The sequence below is a fragment of the Elaeis guineensis genome, chromosome 3, assembly GCF_000442705.2.
Source record: "Elaeis guineensis isolate ETL-2024a chromosome 3, EG11, whole genome shotgun sequence".
NCBI lineage: Eukaryota > Viridiplantae > Streptophyta > Magnoliopsida > Arecales > Arecaceae > Elaeis > Elaeis guineensis.
The window spans coordinates 42,448,587-42,467,177 of record NC_025995.2 but is presented as its reverse complement, the minus strand read 5'-3'; the positions used below and the strand labels follow the sequence as shown (position 1 = coordinate 42,467,177).

The 18,591-nt window shown below is 39.7% G+C and overlaps 1 protein-coding gene across 8 annotated transcripts in view; it reads left to right on the top strand.

Annotated features, from left to right (window-relative positions):
* Positions 1-6,601: 6,601 nt before the first annotated feature.
* Positions 6,602-18,591, top strand: part of LOC105034019 (serine/threonine-protein phosphatase PP2A catalytic subunit) — a gene marked incomplete at its 5' end in the record, with an annotated part of 84,984 nt that continues 72,994 nt past the window's right edge. For 4 of the 8 annotated variants that reach the window (XM_073253768.1, XM_073253767.1, XM_073253765.1 and 1 more), the window contains 3 exon segments: positions 6,602-6,685; positions 7,782-7,853; positions 13,848-13,928. In XM_073253768.1, the coding sequence (XP_073109869.1) occupies positions 6,602-6,685; positions 7,782-7,853; positions 13,848-13,928 (237 nt within the window). 8 annotated transcript variants of the gene reach the window in all.

Below are 18,591 nucleotides of genomic sequence, written 5' to 3'. Positions count from 1 at the left end.
AGTGCACGTTACAAAGCCTTAAAAAAAAAAAAACAAACAAAACGAACAGCTCTAAAGGAGCTCGGCTTCATCAGACTTCGAATTCTCAGTTCCGGCCATCGTCAAGAATTACTTCAGGTACCTGGCTTCTTTCAGTCCCCCTTTTTGGATCAGCAATTACTCCAGCATTATCTTCGAAGTACATGTAGACGCCATCTCTTCCGCGCCATGGCTTCTGCTGCTTTCGGATCAGCAATTACTCCAGCATTATCTTCGAAGTATATGTAGACGCCATCTCTTCCGCGCCATGGCTTCCGCTGCTTTCGGATCAGCAATTACTCCAGCATTATCTTCGAAGTACATGTAGACGCCATCTTTTTCGCGCCATGGCTTCCGCTGCCTCAAGATGACGGCGGGCATGACCTTCTTTCTGAGGTCAGGTTCCCCCTCACAGTGATGGCGGGCATGACCTTCTTCCTGAGGTCAGGTTTCCCCTCGCGATGACGCGCACCAGGAAGCCCTCGCGGTCGAGGATGTGCTATAAGTGCGGGCTCTGGGCCATCAAGGCGAAACACAGCCGGATCTGTCTCTTCTACCCTCGTCTTCTTCGCCAACCCGGAAGTTGCAGTGTTTTCCCGTTCGTGGGTTTTCAGACTCTGGGCTAACATCTGAGCCGTGACCGCGCCCATTTACCCGACGAAGGAAGACCAGCACGATCTATGAACGGGGGCACGGAAGCAAGGAAAGTTTTGGGACTAACCCAAGCTGGTCTAAGGGAGGCGGGGGTACAGAGATGAGGATGACTCAACGGACGCCTGAGGCCAGGAAGGAAAGATCGAAGAAACTCATGTACAAAGTGAGATCCCCGAAGGGGGAGGCAAGTTTAAATAGGTGACGGGGGTCGGTGCAATAATGGCTGCAGGACTCCTCAGGCCAGTCCGTAACCACCACGTGGCCCACTCACCGTGGCAAACGGCTGAAGGTGGCCGACAATTAGTAACACCATTATGGCACCGTTTCTGAGGCCACATCCCGACGGGAATTCCAAAAAGAAGAAACCTTTTCTGAAAAGGCTCCAGTACCAGCGTGCCGATCGTCAAAATACTTGGCAACCGCCAAGCGTGGAAATCGAGGGGGACAGCTTCGGCCGTGAGAATTTCTCTGTACTTCCTTCATTCGTAGCCTGAACTCGGAAGTAGGGGGACTGGTGTTGGGTATAAAATACCCCCCCGATCGAAGCTTGTAAAGGACCGATCCTTCCTGCGCTCTTCCGGCTCCCGACCTTGTGCGTGGTGCCTCTCCGAACCTCCTCGATCGTTCGGACTTCTCTGACAATGAACTTCTGCATTCGTCCATCGGGCTGCCCCGAAGGCCCTCTGGGGCTCACTATCAGCCGACCTTCTACAGCAACCAACTACCCTCCGAACTTTTTTCGGACTTCGTCAGCGTCCGAGCTTCCCCGACAACGAGAGTTCTACGGTAATCAGACTCCACTCGAGTTTCTACGGCGGTCGACCACCCCCCGGATTCTAATCGGGCTCCCGTGAGAGTCGAATTTCTACTACGAATGGTCTACTCTGAACACCTACAGTGGGCTGTCTACCCCAAACGTCTACTGTAAGCAAATTCCATTCGAGCCTCTACTATGAACAAAATTTTTTCGAACTTCTGTTGCAGGTAGATCTCAGCCGAGCTACTCCGTAGCGAGGGGATTTCGGACGAACTTCTACAACACTCCGAGCTTCCACGACAACTGGTCCTCGCTCGAGCTCCTACAATGGACGGTCCCCTTTCGACCTCTCGCGAGAACCGGATCCTGTTCGAACTTCTTCAGCGGATGAATTCCGGACGAGCTTCTATGACGGACGAGCTCCAGCAGCTGGGTCCCTGCGATAGCCGATCGCCCCCGATGTCTGCCGAGCCTCCCCAGCACTATCCGAAGTCCATCGCCGACCGACCTCCTACCAGGCTCCCCGTAAAATTGGGCTTCCCCAGCGGACGATCTTCGGATGAGCCTCCACATCTGATAAATTCCAGACGGACTTCCCTAGCGATCGGACTTCCCCGGACTCCGTCAACAGAAAATCTCCATCCGAGCTCCTGCGGCAGGTGACTCCCGCCTGAAACATCAGCGACCTCAGAACATCCGAGCCTCTCCCAGAACGACGATGTGAAGAGCCATTCTGCTCCATCAGGCATCCCAGCCGAGCTTCAACCGACGGATCCGAACTCTCTGACAAGCCACGACAAGAGCCGTCACCCTGCTCCACTCTCTGCAACGGATTCCACGCAGCTCCACCACCCTCTGGCAAGCCACGACAAGAGCCATCACCTTGCTCCACTCTCTGCAATGGATTCCACGCGGCTCCACCACTCTCTGGCAAATCACGACAACGGACACCACTTCACCCTCTGCAGCAAGCTCCACGTGGCCCTAGGCGACCTTGGACGCCACTCCTCTCCGTAACAAACTCCGCACGTCTCTGAATGGCCCACTTCCAGACGGTTACAGACGTCGCTGTCAGTCGGTTACGCTCTCCGTCTATAAATAAGGACCCCCAGATACGTTCTTTTCTAAGCTCCAAACTCTATCTCGAAATTCTGCCAAAATTTTCACGCGAGCACTCCATTTCTGTTGAAGCAGAGTACTGACTTGAGCGTCGGAGGGTCTTGTCGGAGCACCTCCAACTCTGGTTTAGACTTTCTTTGCAGGTCCCGGTAGCGACCGCGGTTATCCCAGCTCCAGCTTTTCCGACTTCGACGGGATTCTGCACCAACATATACTATGTTGACCATATTACATACTATGTTTTTTAACAGTATCCCTATGGGGGTATCATCCAGTTCAGCAAATTATGAGTTGATGCAAAGGCGTACTGCATTGTGTATTTATTGGTATGTGAAGGGTGGGGGCAGGGTGGGCGGGGGGCAGGGCGGGGGGCATTTGCTGCTGTATTTGAAACATTGGTTTGTTGCTTGCTTATGATCAAGTAAAGATGAAAAACATAGGTCTATTGTGTAGCCTAACTTGTGTTTGTATAGTATTTCATTTTGGATTCTTCCACATTATCAAAGTAGCTATAGTGATTTGCAACCACGATAAGATAGGTCCACCAGAAGTTATAAACCAAGTTGAGTTTGTGTAGTATATGGTTTTGGATTCTTCCATATTATCCAAGTTATTGTGGTGATCTGCAACCAAGATATTTATAGGATAACTCCATCTACCCTCAATGATGTGCATGGATGTTCTGTCTGTAGTAATTGATTATTAATCCTACATAATGTGATAGCTGCATGGAGTTCCTAGATTAGCTGATGGAGCACCACTGACATATTACGTTTGTATATGACTACTGTTGGTGCAGAATTCCGCCGGTGCCGGAGAAGTTGGAGTCGAGGGGATCGCGGCCGCCGTCGGGACCTGCAAAGGAAGTTTAAACCGGAGTTGGGGGTGCTCCAGCAAGACCCTCCGACGCTCAAGTCAGTACTCTGTCTCAACAGAAATGGAGTACTCGAATGGGATTTTAGCAGTTTCGAGATAGAGTTTAGAGCTTAGAGGAGAACGTATCTGGGGGGTTCTCTTTTATAGACAGAAGAGCGTAACCGCTTGACAGCGACGTCCGCAACTGCCTGGTAGTGGGCCGTTCGGGACCACGTGGAGTTTGTTACGGAGAGTAGTGGTGTCCGTTGTCGTGACTTGCCAGAGAGTGGTGGGGCCACGTGGAGTTTGTTACGGAGAGTGGAGTGGTGTCCGTTGTCGCGACTTGCCAGAGAGTTCGGGCCGGACGGTTGAAGCTCGACTGGAACGTCTGGTAAGGTAGTATAGCTCTCTGTCTTAGCAGTCTAGGAGAAGTTCAAATGTTTTCAAGGTTGCTGACGGGTTAACTGTTGTTGGGTGCCTTAGGCGTTGATGCTGCAGACGGAAGCCGTCTGCTGTGGAAGCCCGGACGGAGACTTTCTGTTGGAGGAATCCGGCTGAAGGTCGGCCGATGGCGGAATTCGGAAGACGTTGTAGAAGGTTGATCGATAGGAGAGTCCGGAAGGCGTTGTGGAAGTTCGTCCGCCGGAGGAGTCTGGAGGACACTGTGGAAGGTCGACTGCTTGAGGAGTTCGGATGGTATTGTGGAAGTTCGGACGGCCGGGGGAGTTCAGAAAGACGCCGCACAAGGTCGGAAGCCGGAAGAGTCCTGGGAGGGTTGGCTTTTTACGAACTTCGGCTGGGGTTATTTTATACCCAACAACTACCATGAAGCTGCTTGATATATTTATCATAGTGGTTATCATGCTCCTCCATCATGTCAAGATTGGTTTAATTTCAGGTCTCAAAACATAATCATTATCTTTTGATTGTTCCTCCTCGCCTAAGTAATTGGCATAACTTAATGTGAGAAGGTCTAGATAGGAGTGCAAATGCTAGGAGCAAAGAAATGGCATCTTGAGACCCTAATTCATTTTGCCAGCTAATCTTGTTATGTATTCAATAGGATGGGTGAGAAGTAAAAAGGTTTATGCTGTTCTTGATAAGCATGTAATGGTAAATGGGGTAACCATTTTCTGAAGGGAAGGGAGGAACAAGAGAAGGGATGCAATGACAAAAATGGAAGAAGGTTTTATAAAGAAGAAGAAGAATAGAAAAAGAGTAATAAGAGGAAAAGGTGAGGAAGAAGAGGGAGAATAGTGGGTGAGAGACAAAGGAAGAGATTTTAGTGACCGTCATCATAATAAATTCTCATGATTCCCTTTGAGATAGTGTGTATGTGGACATCATGCAGAAAAAGATTAGCTTTTTGTGAAGATAAAGAGACGGGAGGTTCCTAAATGAAAGAAAAGAACAAGGCATGACTTGAGATGAGGAAAGCAATGTATGAAAAACTACCATTATAAAGTTACACCCATGAATCTTAAAATCTTCAAATATTTATCTACACATCCTTTCTTAGGTGATTAAATAAATCCTCAAATCTCAATTGTTCATTCTATAGGACTTTTGATCCTGACTTAAGATCTATTTACAAGTCATACAAAATGCTATAACCTATAAGCTGAAACTTGCCACGAAAATGTTATGGAAAAGTGAAACAAATCCATCTGTGAATAACATCTGCAACTTTTAACTAGTGTATGACCCTTAGGCATTAGAATTTGGTAATGCTTAAAATGCTCCACCTAGGCACCAGCCTAGGGTGGCCACCTAGGAGCCACGTGGGTGCTTCCCTAGGTGGGGTTGCTAAATAGCCAGGGTGTCAACTTTAATTTTTGCATCATGCTTGGGCAAGGGGGGTGAGGTTGATTTAAGAAATTGTATGGAATATTGGCAAATTGGTACTTTCCTTTGACTTGATATATTTTAATTGACATGTTATGCTTCATGTTTTAGATACATGACTATTTTTTTCTTTTACATATCTTATGTTTGTTAGTATTTCAAGGAATTTTGGTGGCATTACCTGGGCTTCTGGTTGCCTACCTAGGCACCTGGCTAGTGCCTCCACCTGGCTAGGCAGCCCGCTTGTCACCTCTGCTGGCTACAATCCTTAAAAACATAGGAGTTTTGCTACTTATCATGAAATATCGCACATATGTCTTGAGTAGATATTTTCAAGGAGTCTGAGATTGTTCAAATTCAATGACTAGACAGACAAAATCATCTTTTGGAAGCTTGATGATTGTTTTTGACTATAATACCCTTCAGTTTGCCCATCAATGATCCAAACATTTGTGCCACAAAAGTATAGTTATTACTCTAGCCAGTCCTTTAACTTTGCTGACATCATCAGCATATGATCATCATCAATGTATATATTGGAAGGCCCTGAATGATCTACAAATTCTCAAAAAAAAAAAAAAAAAAATCCAAATCATTGAAGTCTAATATTTCCATCTCAAGTAATAGAACATACAAATACGTGCACTTATATATGCATGTGTGCATGAAATTGTTTAGCCATCTTTGCTTTGCCATCATTGAGTGCGTGCAATCTGATTTGTAGAAATTTAAAGTTATGTGCTTCCTTTTTTTTTAAATATCTGGTTAAATCTTTTGTTCTTTGCTAAAATGTTTTAGATGTGTTATACTTTGTAGAATGTTTTAGCTGTGTGATACTTTATGGTATTGATTATGTCATGACTGAAGGTGGAACTATGGACAAAATGAGAAAAATTATGTTTGTTTAATTATTCATGTCCTCTACAGAAGAACAGAATTATGAACTGATGTGTTAGATTACAATATTATAATGGAGTCAAACGTATCCAATTATCAATATATATTGACAGCTCTGTTTTTTTTATTTTTTCATGTTTAACTCGATTGTCATTTCCTCCTGATCTTATCTGTGGGAACTGCTATAGTATATTGTTAACCTAGCATTAGTACTGCATGTGAATTTCTTTTATATACACTATTTCGCATTTTCTGTTATTTTGAACCGTTCAGGTGAACACTATTTATATGAATTAATGTTGCAGAGTATATGAAAAGCTTGTTATATCAGTGCAAGATGAAATCCAATGACTCAAAAAACTCATATCTGTGACTTTATGTAGATATGCAAAAGATAGATTATGGTTCATGTTGAGCATGTTGAGATTAAGCTATTTTTTCTTCCCTGTTTTGCAGCCTGTGAAAAGCCCTGTGACAATATGTGGTGACATTCATGGGCAATTTCATGATCTTGCAGAGCTATTTCGGATTGGTGGAAAGGTATTTTCCTGAAACATGACTTTTTCTCTCTCTTTTTTTGTTTGTTCTTTGCTAAGGTTTTTCCATAAAACAAATATTAAGGATAAATAGAGTTGATATGTTGTAATTATCACAATTCCTTATGAAATCCTCATTATTTGGAAGTTGTTACATATTGGACACTTTGCTCAAGAATCCTGTGCTTATTTTCATCAGGGATAATAAATATCAAAACAATTGGTTCTTAGATGTGAATTTAGGACCTGTTTGGATGCTGGCACAAGTTATGTGGATGATAGGTTTTGCACAGCAGGAAAGGGTGGGGAAAAGAATCTGGTTGGAAGGAGAAGTAAGTTGGTGGATGGAATCCTTAACAGAGTTCTTTATACTTTTTATCTATTTTTTTTGGGACAATTAGATTAGCTTTCTAGTAGAATATATTAGCTTATTAATTTTGGGATTGTGGGATCTGTGGCTTCTCCCGATCCCTCAGATTGCTCCACATTATTGCCTTTTGTTGCTTCTCTCTGCTGCCTCACTGGTGAGAAGCTGACAGTGGTTACACTAATTGGTCATTGATACAGGGAATGAATGGTTTGCTCATATCAAGATGTTATAAATTAACCACTGAGCATAATGTCGAGCAGGCACCTGCACCAGGCCAAGAGAACAACATTTTGAATAAATAAAATGTACAGTTCGATGCATTGCCACTATCAACTGTTTGCATGTTTTAATCTGCTGTCTCTTACCCAGCCAAATAGCCTTACAGCTCTTTTATTTTCATTGGGATAGCACAGGTTGGATGTTTCTTCTTTTAATTCTTTAAAAACCACTTAAAGCTTGTTTACATCTAATTTCAGTGACTTGTAATGCTAGAGGGGCCATTCTTTGCTAATCAGTATTGCAGTTAGCTAATAAAGCTGATAATAGTATTAGGCTGGTGTTTGCCAAGTTGTTTTTTGCTATTTAATATTTCTTAATTAATGGCTTAAACAGCTTGCATGTTGTTTTAACATAGTATGTTTGTTTTCCCATCTTTTATATCCAGAAATTGAATGATTTTCATGCATATTCCCAAATTGAATCTAAGGAATGCTGTATTTTTGTTTGCTAGTGTCCAGATACCAATTACTTGTTTATGGGAGATTATGTAGATCGTGGGTATTACTCTGTTGAAACAGTTACGGTAAGAGTTTGGCCTAAGCTTTCATGTATTTCTGCTTTAGCATTACTTTTTCTGTTGACTGGCGCATTGTTCATTTCATTTATAATTTTTGTCCAACAGCATGTATTGGATTATGATGACCTTATTAGCTGTAACCTATGCTTTTAAGGACAGAAATTTAGTGATTCTCCATCTTTTTTAATCTTTCTATATTTTCTTTGGGTAATATGAATGATTGAATATTATGATATTCACTATGCATTACATTTTATAATCCCACTCCCCCACTTTTTTTTACATGGAGATGATAGATTCATCCTATAGTTTTCTTTAAGTGTTTGTGAACCTAAGATTGAACCTCCACCTTTTTTATTCAGACCAGGAATCTGCGTGAGTGAAAAAGAATGAATTTGGTTTTATGCAAACGTGGTTTGGGTGCCATCTTCTTGCTTTGCCAATTGAAATTGTTGAAGGGAGGATAAGTGCTCTACAAATGTCCTTTACCCATATGATCATAATCCTAATATTCTACCTCCACCTTTTATATTCAGACTTGGAATCAGCATGAGTTATGTTATTGGAACAGTGACAACGACTAAACATGCTAAAGACAATTTCTGTGTCATCTTCTTGCTTTAGCAATTGATGGAATTTTTTGGAGGAAGAATAAGTAGTCTACAAATGTTCTTTACCAACTTGGACAAAGCATGTAATTGCATAATGAAAAACTAATTCACATTGCATTAAGGAAGAAATCTTTGCATGAATGATATTTTGAACTTGTTTTCTGCTCATACTCTAGGGTAATGACAAGTGTTAAGAATATATATATATATATATATATATGTGTGTGTGTGTGTGTGTGTGTGTGTGTGTGTGTGTGTAAATGGACTAGTGAAAAGTGAGCATGGTTGGGATACCACCAAGCATGCCTAGTTCGAGATGACCTCACCAATTACATTCACAAAGATGAACCATGGCTTACATTACTTGCTCTTGATATAGTTTTAGATAATGAGAGCCTAAGAAGATGGCTTAATACATTGGAATTATGAGTAAAATCATAGAGGTTAAGAGCCTAAGAATTTGGTGGAATCAAAAAAAAAAAAAGGAAAGAAACTTTGGTGAAAAAAATGCTGAAAAAATGAGGCTGTAGTCAAAGATAATGGGTCAAGGATACCACAATGTGATTGATTTATTTTTTACAATCTATTATGCAAAAGAATTAGTGATGGATGTATAAATATAGATACAACTCAGGTTAAGTGGATGGAGTTGAGAGTTGTGTTTAAAAATGTTATCAACTTTTCCCTTGATGACTTTAAGAGAAAATTTTATTAATAACAATGCATGTACACAAAGTGTTGAGGTTGATTCGTGCTAAAACTTAAATAAGTGGGTTGGGCAATGAATTTACTAATGACTAGGTGCTATGCCAAGTGGCGGAGAGGTTCTTGTGAACCTATGACATTCCTGTGAACTTATGATGCAGAGTCTACAAAGGAGAGGGAGTGCACACATTCGTCGGGTTGGAGGTAGGCATCTAAGTTAGAACAAACAGAAACTTGTAATAATGTTGAGGGTAGCTCTTAATAGGAACTGGTGGTGGTTATCTTAAATGGTAATGATGATAACTATGTATGAAAGAATTTGTGGATATCAAGATTGAAAGAATAATACTCTACAAGTCAATTGCATATGGAATACGAGAGGGTGTTTTCTGTAATTTGTCTTTCAGACTCATGTAATTGACATAATTATTATTAATAAAATAGGTATTTTTGATTTATTATATGCTGCATCTTATTGTTTTAAGATTATAATGAACCCCATAGGTCTAGGCAATGGTTTTAGGGCCGTGATGAGATTACACCAGTGAGACCTAAAATCTTGATCGCTATGATCGAAAATATTTCTAGTCGTTGGTTCATTGAGTCGGAGATCAATGATACCGGTAAGACTGGCATGTCCTATGTATGCTCAGAGATGAGAATGGTTGATCTCACAATCATTTGTGTGGTGATATTAATACAAGGATATGGGTGCTTATTAGAGAATGAGTTCACTGAATAGACCTGCGAGAGAACATCTGATGGAGTCTTATTTATATGTCAGTTGATGATTCTCTAGTGAGAATTATGTTAGTGATCCTTTGACTTGAGATTGCCATGGTACCTTGTATACATGAATCCATGTTTTGGTTCACTTCCCAACTTGATTCTTTGATCCTTGTATGGGGTGTTTTGGATGTGGTGAAGTATGCATGGAGGTTGTGAGTGATCAATAAGGAATCAATCATTCCTAATAAGGGGAGTGAACATCCTATGTGATCTCATAGGTCGATGATTCTGGAAGTCTTTGGCCAAAGCAGGATGATTATTAGAAGAGGGTTTCTAATATATCATGAACTGAATCATCGTCTTTTGATCGAGATACATATAGATAAGCAATTGGGTTTGACATGTTTTCATGCCCACAGCTCATCTGGGATATTGTTTGATTGAAAGATTGAATTACATGGTAACTTGCCACTGAAGGATATTTTGGTAATTTTTCATCAAAATTTTAAATCTTCTGGGTAGTCATGACACGTTGCTAGACGTCAATCTTGACTTGTGGACTCGTCAGAATTAAAAGAATTTAATTTGAAAATTAATTAGGAAGAGTCCTAGTTGATTAGAACTCTTCGGCTGATCTAATCTGATCGGATTAGGGTTACGTCGAGAGTCTGGATCCACTGCTGGCTAGATTTGGAACCCAATGGGTCACACACTTTGGGATTTGGTCTTGATCTGATTTAATTAGGATTTAATGTAAATTCTAAGGGTTAATTTGATATGCTAGCACATTGTATTAACCAAAGTTCCTAAATTGGTTCAGTTCAAAGTGTTTGAGCTAAACTAGACCAGTTGTCTTTGACCTAATGGGATTGGGTTCAATTTAATTGGGTTCTTATCCAATTTGGAATAGTTTCAAGTGTGGAAGGAGTCCTCTGCGCCCATCAGGTTTCACACCAAAATAATGTTGCCACCCCTTCTTAATTAACGTGAGAAGATGAAGAGTTCTTAATGAAGGCTCTTATCTTATCTTATCGTCTCGTTCTCTCATCCAGAACTCTATTTATTTTATGCTGTTTTTACATGGGCTTTTTATGGGGTGCAGAAGAGGAGTCCTTTTGTGTGAAGGCTCTCCTGTGCCATAAATAAAACACGATGATTTATTCATCGTGTGAGAAAGTGGAGCGCCAAAGGTTGGCGCTCCTTGGTCCTTCCTCACGTCCCATGGTCACTTATTTATATGGGGTGTCCTATATGGACCAGGTGTTTGATTTTGGGTGAAAATCAGAGATAAGTGGCATGTAAAAGAGAGGAAAAATTCTGAAAAAAATCTGAGAAAAAGGCAAGAAAAAATTGAGAGGCAAAAGTTGCAAGGGTGGAGAGAGAATTAGCAAGTGTTACTAGTGTGCCCTAGGGTTTGATTTTTCTATGTGTTGGAGCCCAAAATCAAATCTTAGGTTGTGAGACATCTGAAGAGTGTTTTCTTGACGTGCTTCTGGTGGTAAGATCGAAGGCGATTGGACTTTGGTGTGATCGTACTTCGTGTTCGAAGCTGATAGCGTTCTTGAGAAGACAAGGCTGCGGCAGCGCACTGGTTAGGAAGAATCTTGGCCAACTTTCGTGTGGATCACCGTTGGAGGGCTTCTACTTTGGAGTCTCGTGGAGATCATGATCGTGCCATATTACCTTTTTAGTGAAAGTGTAAAATTCTATCCCTTTGCATGCTTGTTTTGATTTGATCGATATCGGCAAGGTGATTCTAGGGTTTGGATTTCGGCTCGATAGTTTTAACTGTTAAAGCTATTGATTTGTTTGTTTTAAAAATTTTAAAATTCAATTTTTACTGCGTGATCAAAATCCAATAGTGATATCAGAGCCATTCTTGTTAGATTTGATCAAACAAGTGCAAAGTTGTAGTATAGAATTGTTTTTGTTCATATATTGCTAAAAATATTGCATCGATTTTTAGCATCAGTCTTTAAAATCAAAAATCGTTTTTGACTTTATATGAACCATGGATTTAAATTTCAGTTATTAAAATTATGAATTTATGATAATTTGAAATTTATTGTTTCATGGTTGCTAGATGCTTCAATCGATTTATGGTTAAGGATGTTATGCATGCCTAATCGGATTAGGATTTGCTTTCTTATTTGATATGCTTGATATATGTTAAGTCATTTTATGCATCCTTATATGATTTTTGGTATGATTATATGATTGTTATTATGACTTGTAAATGCATGCCAAATTGCATAATATATTTAGCACATTTTATGTAGTTATAGTTAGGATGTGCAGAGATCAGTTTAAAGACCCTTGTAAAAAATTATATTAAGTTGTAATGTCGGGATTCACTTTCAATTCAAATGTCGAATTCATTTGATCAATTGGTGTCTAGGAGAATATGAAAAGTGATTTTCTAATTAGGTCTGTATGCTGATCTGGCCAATTTAATCTTATTGAATTTCGGACTAAGATTGATTAGTGATGTAGACACTACAAGGACCTTCCTTCAAACTTGGTCGATAGAGTATGTCAAGATCTCAGTGAGCTTGTTGTGCTATCCACAAGGCTTACTATGAAAATTGATATGATGTTGACTAAGTGCATATTGATGCTTATGGCATATTTGTATAGTGTTGCTTTGTTGTGCATCCACAAGGGCAGCATTGTTTAAGTATGACCATATGGGATTGAAGGATTAACTTAACTAGAACATTATAGTTTGTTGTGCTATCCACAAGACTATAAGTATCTAGAGGCAAGAGAGAAAAATATTGAGAATTGTATGAGGTACAATTGGTAAGGAGTTACCTACTCTTGAACTCATGAATGCTTGTTGTGCTATCCACAAGGTGTTTGTGAGGAATAGGGATTTTAACCCCACTAAGAAACATAAGGATGTTTTTCGTTTTTCATACTTGAGGGCTATGAAATCCATTAAAATAGTGGGAGACATAATTAGACAAAAGTCATAATTTAGTTGTGCATGTCATCTTGAGTTGTCCACTTATATTATGTTCTTGTTATTGTAGATTAACTGCACATATGGCATCCTCACTATCACTTAGAGGCATATTAGATGCAAACAAATTGATCGGACCAAATTATGTGGACTGGTTGAGAAATTTGAGAATTGTTTTTACTTAAGAGAAAGTCTCTTACATATTGGATACATTTGCACCCGATACGATCGGGGAAGATACTTTCGAGGAGGAAAGGGCCACATATAAGATGTGAAAAAATAACAGTGTAATTGTCAAATACATCATGCTTGCCTTGATGAGCAACGAGCTTCAGAGGCAGCATGAGGACATGGATGATTCCTCTATACTCCTTAATCTTAAGGAGTTGTATGAGGAACAAAGTCGAACTGCTAGATATGAGATATTTAAACAGTTATTCTGTGTCCGCATGACTGAAGGCACCTCTGTGCAAACAAATGTCCTGGAGATGATTGATTTGATCACTCATCTGGGACAATTGGATTTTGCCATGGATGGTGAACTTAGCCAGGATTTGATCCTGCAGTCTCTCTCTGACTCCTCTCAGTTTGTCATAAATTGCCATATGAACAAACTGAACATCAGTCTGTCTGAGCTGCTGAACATGCTGAAAACAGCAGAGAGTCATTTCAAGGGCGAAAAAGATCTGGTTCTTCTCATCGATAAGATCAACAAGAAGAAAGACAAGAAGGGTTCCAAGAAAAAGCTGAACCCTAAGGCTGGCATCTCTAAGAAGAAGGCGAAGAAGATCTCCGCCAAAAGTACTTGCTATCACTGTGGCAAGGAGGGCTATTGGAAGAAGAATTGCAAGGAATACCTTGCAATTGTGAAACCAGCAGGTTGTCAAAGGTTTGTATATGATATAAATTAACTTATCATTAAGTACTTCAATTGCAGATTCTTGAGTATTGGATATCGCCTGTGGCTCACACCTTTGCAAATCGTTGCAGGGTCTGCAAGAAATAAAGAGTCTGAATAAAGGTGATTTCGAGTTGTTCGGCGTTGGTGGAGAGTCTATTCAGGCCAAAACTGTAAGAATCAAGATTTTGAAGTTGCCTTCGGGCAAAATTTTGGAATTGAAGATCTGTTATTATATTTCTAATATCGTTAGAAATATTATTTCTGTACCATTGTTATTAAAACAAGGTTTTGAAATAAAAGCAAAAAATAATGGTTCTATATATTTTTCTAATAAATATTATGGAAATACTTATATTGATAATGATTTTTTATTTTTATCACTTAATGATAATGTATTTCATGTTTATAATATGAAAAAAGAAAGAGAGAGGATGTGAATATTACATACCTTTGGTACTGCTGACTTGATCATATAAATGAATCAAGAATTAACAAGTTATACAATGATAAATTCTTTGATTCTTATGATTTTGAATTATATGAAACTTGTGAATCTTGTCTCATGAGAAAAATGATCAAGACTCCATTTACTGGATATGGAGAAAGAGCAAGTGACATATAGGATCTTGTACATACTGGTATTTGTGGTCCAATGTCGACTCAAGCCAGAGGTGGATACTCTTACTTCATCATATTTACTGATGATATGTCTAGGTTTGGATATGTGTATTTATTGAAATACAAATTTGAAATCTTTGACAAATTTAAAGAGTATCAAAGAATGGTTGAGAAATAAACTAGTAAAAATATTAAAGCTCTTCGATCTGATCGAGGAGAACACTTGACTAGTGAGTTCCTCGAACATTTAAAACAAAATGAAATTTTCTTTCAGTGGACACCTCCTTACACTCTACAATTAAATAGAATTGCGGAAAGGAGGAATCGCACCTTATTAGATATGGTGCGGTCCATGATGTGTTTCATGGATCTTTCGATCTTCTTTTGGAGATATGCTCTCGAGGCCGCAGCGTATGTTTTAAACAAAGTGCCTTCCAAATCTGTCTCTAGCACTCCATATGAGATATGGAAAGGAAAAAGATCCAGTTTTAAACATCTTAAGATTTGGAGTTGTTCGGCTTAAGTGAAAAATGTTGATGGACATAAGCTGAATGCTAGATTAGAAAAATGCAGGTTTGTGGATTATCTTAAGGAGAGTATAGGATACTATTTCTACCATCCTACTTAACAAAAGGTGTTTGTTGGTGGGCATGCCGTTTTCTTGGAGAAAGAGTTTATCCAAGAAAGGGGTAGTGGGAGGTCTGTTGAACTTGAGGAAGTTCAAAACCTATAACCCATTCAGGATTCACAAAATGATTTTCAATCAGATATGTCCATTGTTGAGGCACAGCCACAACACACACCTCTTCTCCGAAGATCAAATAGAGTGCGTAATGTACTACTCAGATATGGATTTGTCATTGAGAATGACAACACATCCCACATCATTCAGAATGATGATCCCATGACCTATTCGGAAGTTGTCATTAGTGACTCTGACAAATGGCTCAATATCATAAAATTCGAAATGGACTCCATGTATACCAACCAAGTTTGGACTTTGGTTGATACGTCTGAGGGTGTGATTTCTATAGGCTGCAAATGGATCTTCAAAAGGAAGATTGAAGCAGATGGACGGGTAGAGACTTATAAGGTTAGGCTGGTGGCAAAAGGTTTCAGACAAAAATAAGGGGTTGATTATGAAGAAACCTTTTCGTCGGTAGTCATGTTCAAGTCTATTCGGATAATGCTTGCTATTGCTGTATACCATGACTATGAGATCTGGCAGATGGATGTCAAGATTGCCTTCCTCAATGGAAAGCTCGAGAAAGAAGTCTATATGACTCAGCCAGAGATTTATTTCTAGTGGGAGAGCAAATCAGGTATGCAAACTGAATAAATTCATTTATGGATTAAAATAAGCATCGAGGAGTTAGAACATCCGTTTTGATGAGACAGTCAAATCGTTTGGTTTTATCAAAAATGTGGATGAACCTTGTGTGTACAAAAAGACTAGTGGGAGTACTGTTGTCTTCTTGGTCTTGTATGTGGATGACATACTGCTCATTGAAAATGATATCCCGATGTTGCAATCGGTTAAGACATGGCTATCACAAAAAATTTTCATGAAAGATTTGGGTGAAGCATTCTACATACTTGGTATAAAGATCTATAGGGATAGATCAAAAAGGATACTAGGCTTGTCCCAGTCTAGATACATAGACCTTGTGTTGAAGAGGTTCAACATGGAGGGAAGTAAAAGAGGTTACTTGCCTATAGATCATTGCATACAACTCTTTAAAAAGATGTCTCCTAAGACACCTGAAGAGAAATAGAATGAGTTCTATTCTTTATGCTTCGGCTGTAGGATCAATCATGTATGCTATGTTATGTATCGGGCCTGATGTGGTTTATGTCTTGAGCATTGTAAGCAGATTTCAGGCTGATCCTGGAGAGGATCATTGAAAAGCTGTGAAAAACATACTCAAGTACTTGAGAAAGGCTAGAGATGTTTTTCTCATATATGATGGATCTAATTTAAACTTGGAAGGTGATACTGATTCTAGTTTTCAATCTGATCCGGATGATAGCAAATCTATATTTGGGTATGTGTTCACCCTGTATAGTGGGATAGTAGGTTGGAAGAGTTTCAAACAGCAAATTGTTGCTAATTTGATCACGGAGGCTGAGTATATTGCTGCTAGTGAGGCTGCTAAGGAGGTCGTCTGGATGAAAAAAATCATCTCAGAATTGGGTGTGGTTGCAGAGATTGAACAACCAGTGCCCCTTTATTGTGATAATACTGGAGCAGTTGCTCAAGCTAAGAAATCGAAGTCTCATCATAAATCCAAGTACATCTTAAGACGATTCCACCTCATTCGGGAGATAGTCGAAAGACGCCGATGTGATAACGGAGCGAGTTGATATCAAGAATAATATAGCAGATCCGTTCACTAAGACCTTGTCAGTGCAGCAGTTTGACTGTCACCTTGATTGCATGGGCATCAAGTATAGGAATGATTGGCTTTAGTGCAAGTAAGAGATTGAAAGAATAATGCCCTACAAGTCAATCGCATACGGGATGCGAGAGGGTATTTTCTGTAATTTGTCTTTCAGACTCATGTAATTGACATAATTATTATTAATAAAATAGGCATTTTTGATTCATTATTTGCTGTATCTTATTATTTTAAGATTATAATGAACCCCATAGGTCTAGGCAATGGTTTTAGGGCCGTGATGAGATCACACCAGTGAGACCTAAAATCTTGATAGCCATGACCTAAAATATTCTTAGTCGTTGGTTCATTGAGTCGGAAATCAATGATTTCGGTAAAATTGGCATGTCCTATGTATGCTTAGAGATGAGGGTGGTTGATCTCACAATCACTTGTGTGGTGATACTAATACAAGGATATGGGTGCTCATTAGAGAATGACTTCACTGAATAGACTTGTGAGAGAATATCTGATAGAGTCTTATTCGCATGTCAGCTGATGATTTTTTAGTGGGAGTTGTGTAAGTGATCCTTTGACCTAAGGTCGCTATGGTACCTTGTGTATATGAATTCATGTTTTGATTCACTTCCTAACTTGGTTCTCTGATCTTTGTATGGGGTGTTTTAGATGTGGTGAAGTGTGCATGAAGATTGTGAGTGATCAATAAGGAATCAGTCACTTCTAATAAGGAGAGCGAACATTCTCTGTGATCTCATAGGTCGATGATTCTGGAAGTCTTTGGCCAACGCAGGATGATCATTAGAAAAGGATTTTTAATATATCAACAACTGAATCATTGCTTTTTGATCGAGATACATATAGATAAACAATTGGGTTTGACATGTTTCCATTCTTACAGCTCATCTGGGATGTTGTTTGACTGAAGGATTGAATTACACGGTAACTTGTTACTGAAGGATATTTTGATAATTTTTTATCAAAATTTCAAATTTTATGGATAGTCATGACACGTTGCTAGACGTCAATCTTGATTTATGGACTCGTCAGAATTAAAAGAGTTTAATTTGAAAATTAATTAGAAAGATTTCTAGTTGATTGGGACTTTTCGCTGACCTAATCTGATCGGATTAAGGTTATGTCGAGAGTCTGGATCTACTGCTGGTTAGATTTGGAACCCAATGGGTCACACATTTTGGGATTTGGTCTTGGTCTGATTTAATTAGGATTTAATGTAAATTCTAAAGGTTAATTTGCTATGTTAGCACATTGTATTAACCCAAGTTCCTAAATTGGTTCAGTTCAAAGTGTTTGAGCTAAACTAGACCAGTTGTCTTGGACCTAATGGGATTGGGTCCAATTTAATTGGGTTCTTATCCAACTTGGAACAGTTTCAAGTGTGGATGGAGTCCTTTGTGCCCATCAGGTTTCACGCCAAAATAATGTTGCCGCCCCCTCTTAATTAACGTGAGAAGATGAAGAGTCCTTAATGAAGGCTCTTATCTTATCTTATCGCCTCGTTTTCTCATCCAGAACTCTATTTATTTCACGCTGTTTTTACATGAGATTTTTATGGGGTGCAGAAGAGGAGTCCTGTGTGAAGGCTCTCTTATGCCATAAATAAAACACGGTGATTATTTCACCGTGTGAGAAAGTGGGGCGCCAAAGGGTCCTTCCTTACGTCCCATGATCACCTATTTATATGGAGCATCCCATATGGACCAGGTGCTTGATTTTGGGTGAAAATCAGAGATAAGTGGCGTGTAAAAGAGAGGGAAAATTCTAAAAAAATCTGAGAAAAAGGCAAGAAAAAATTGAG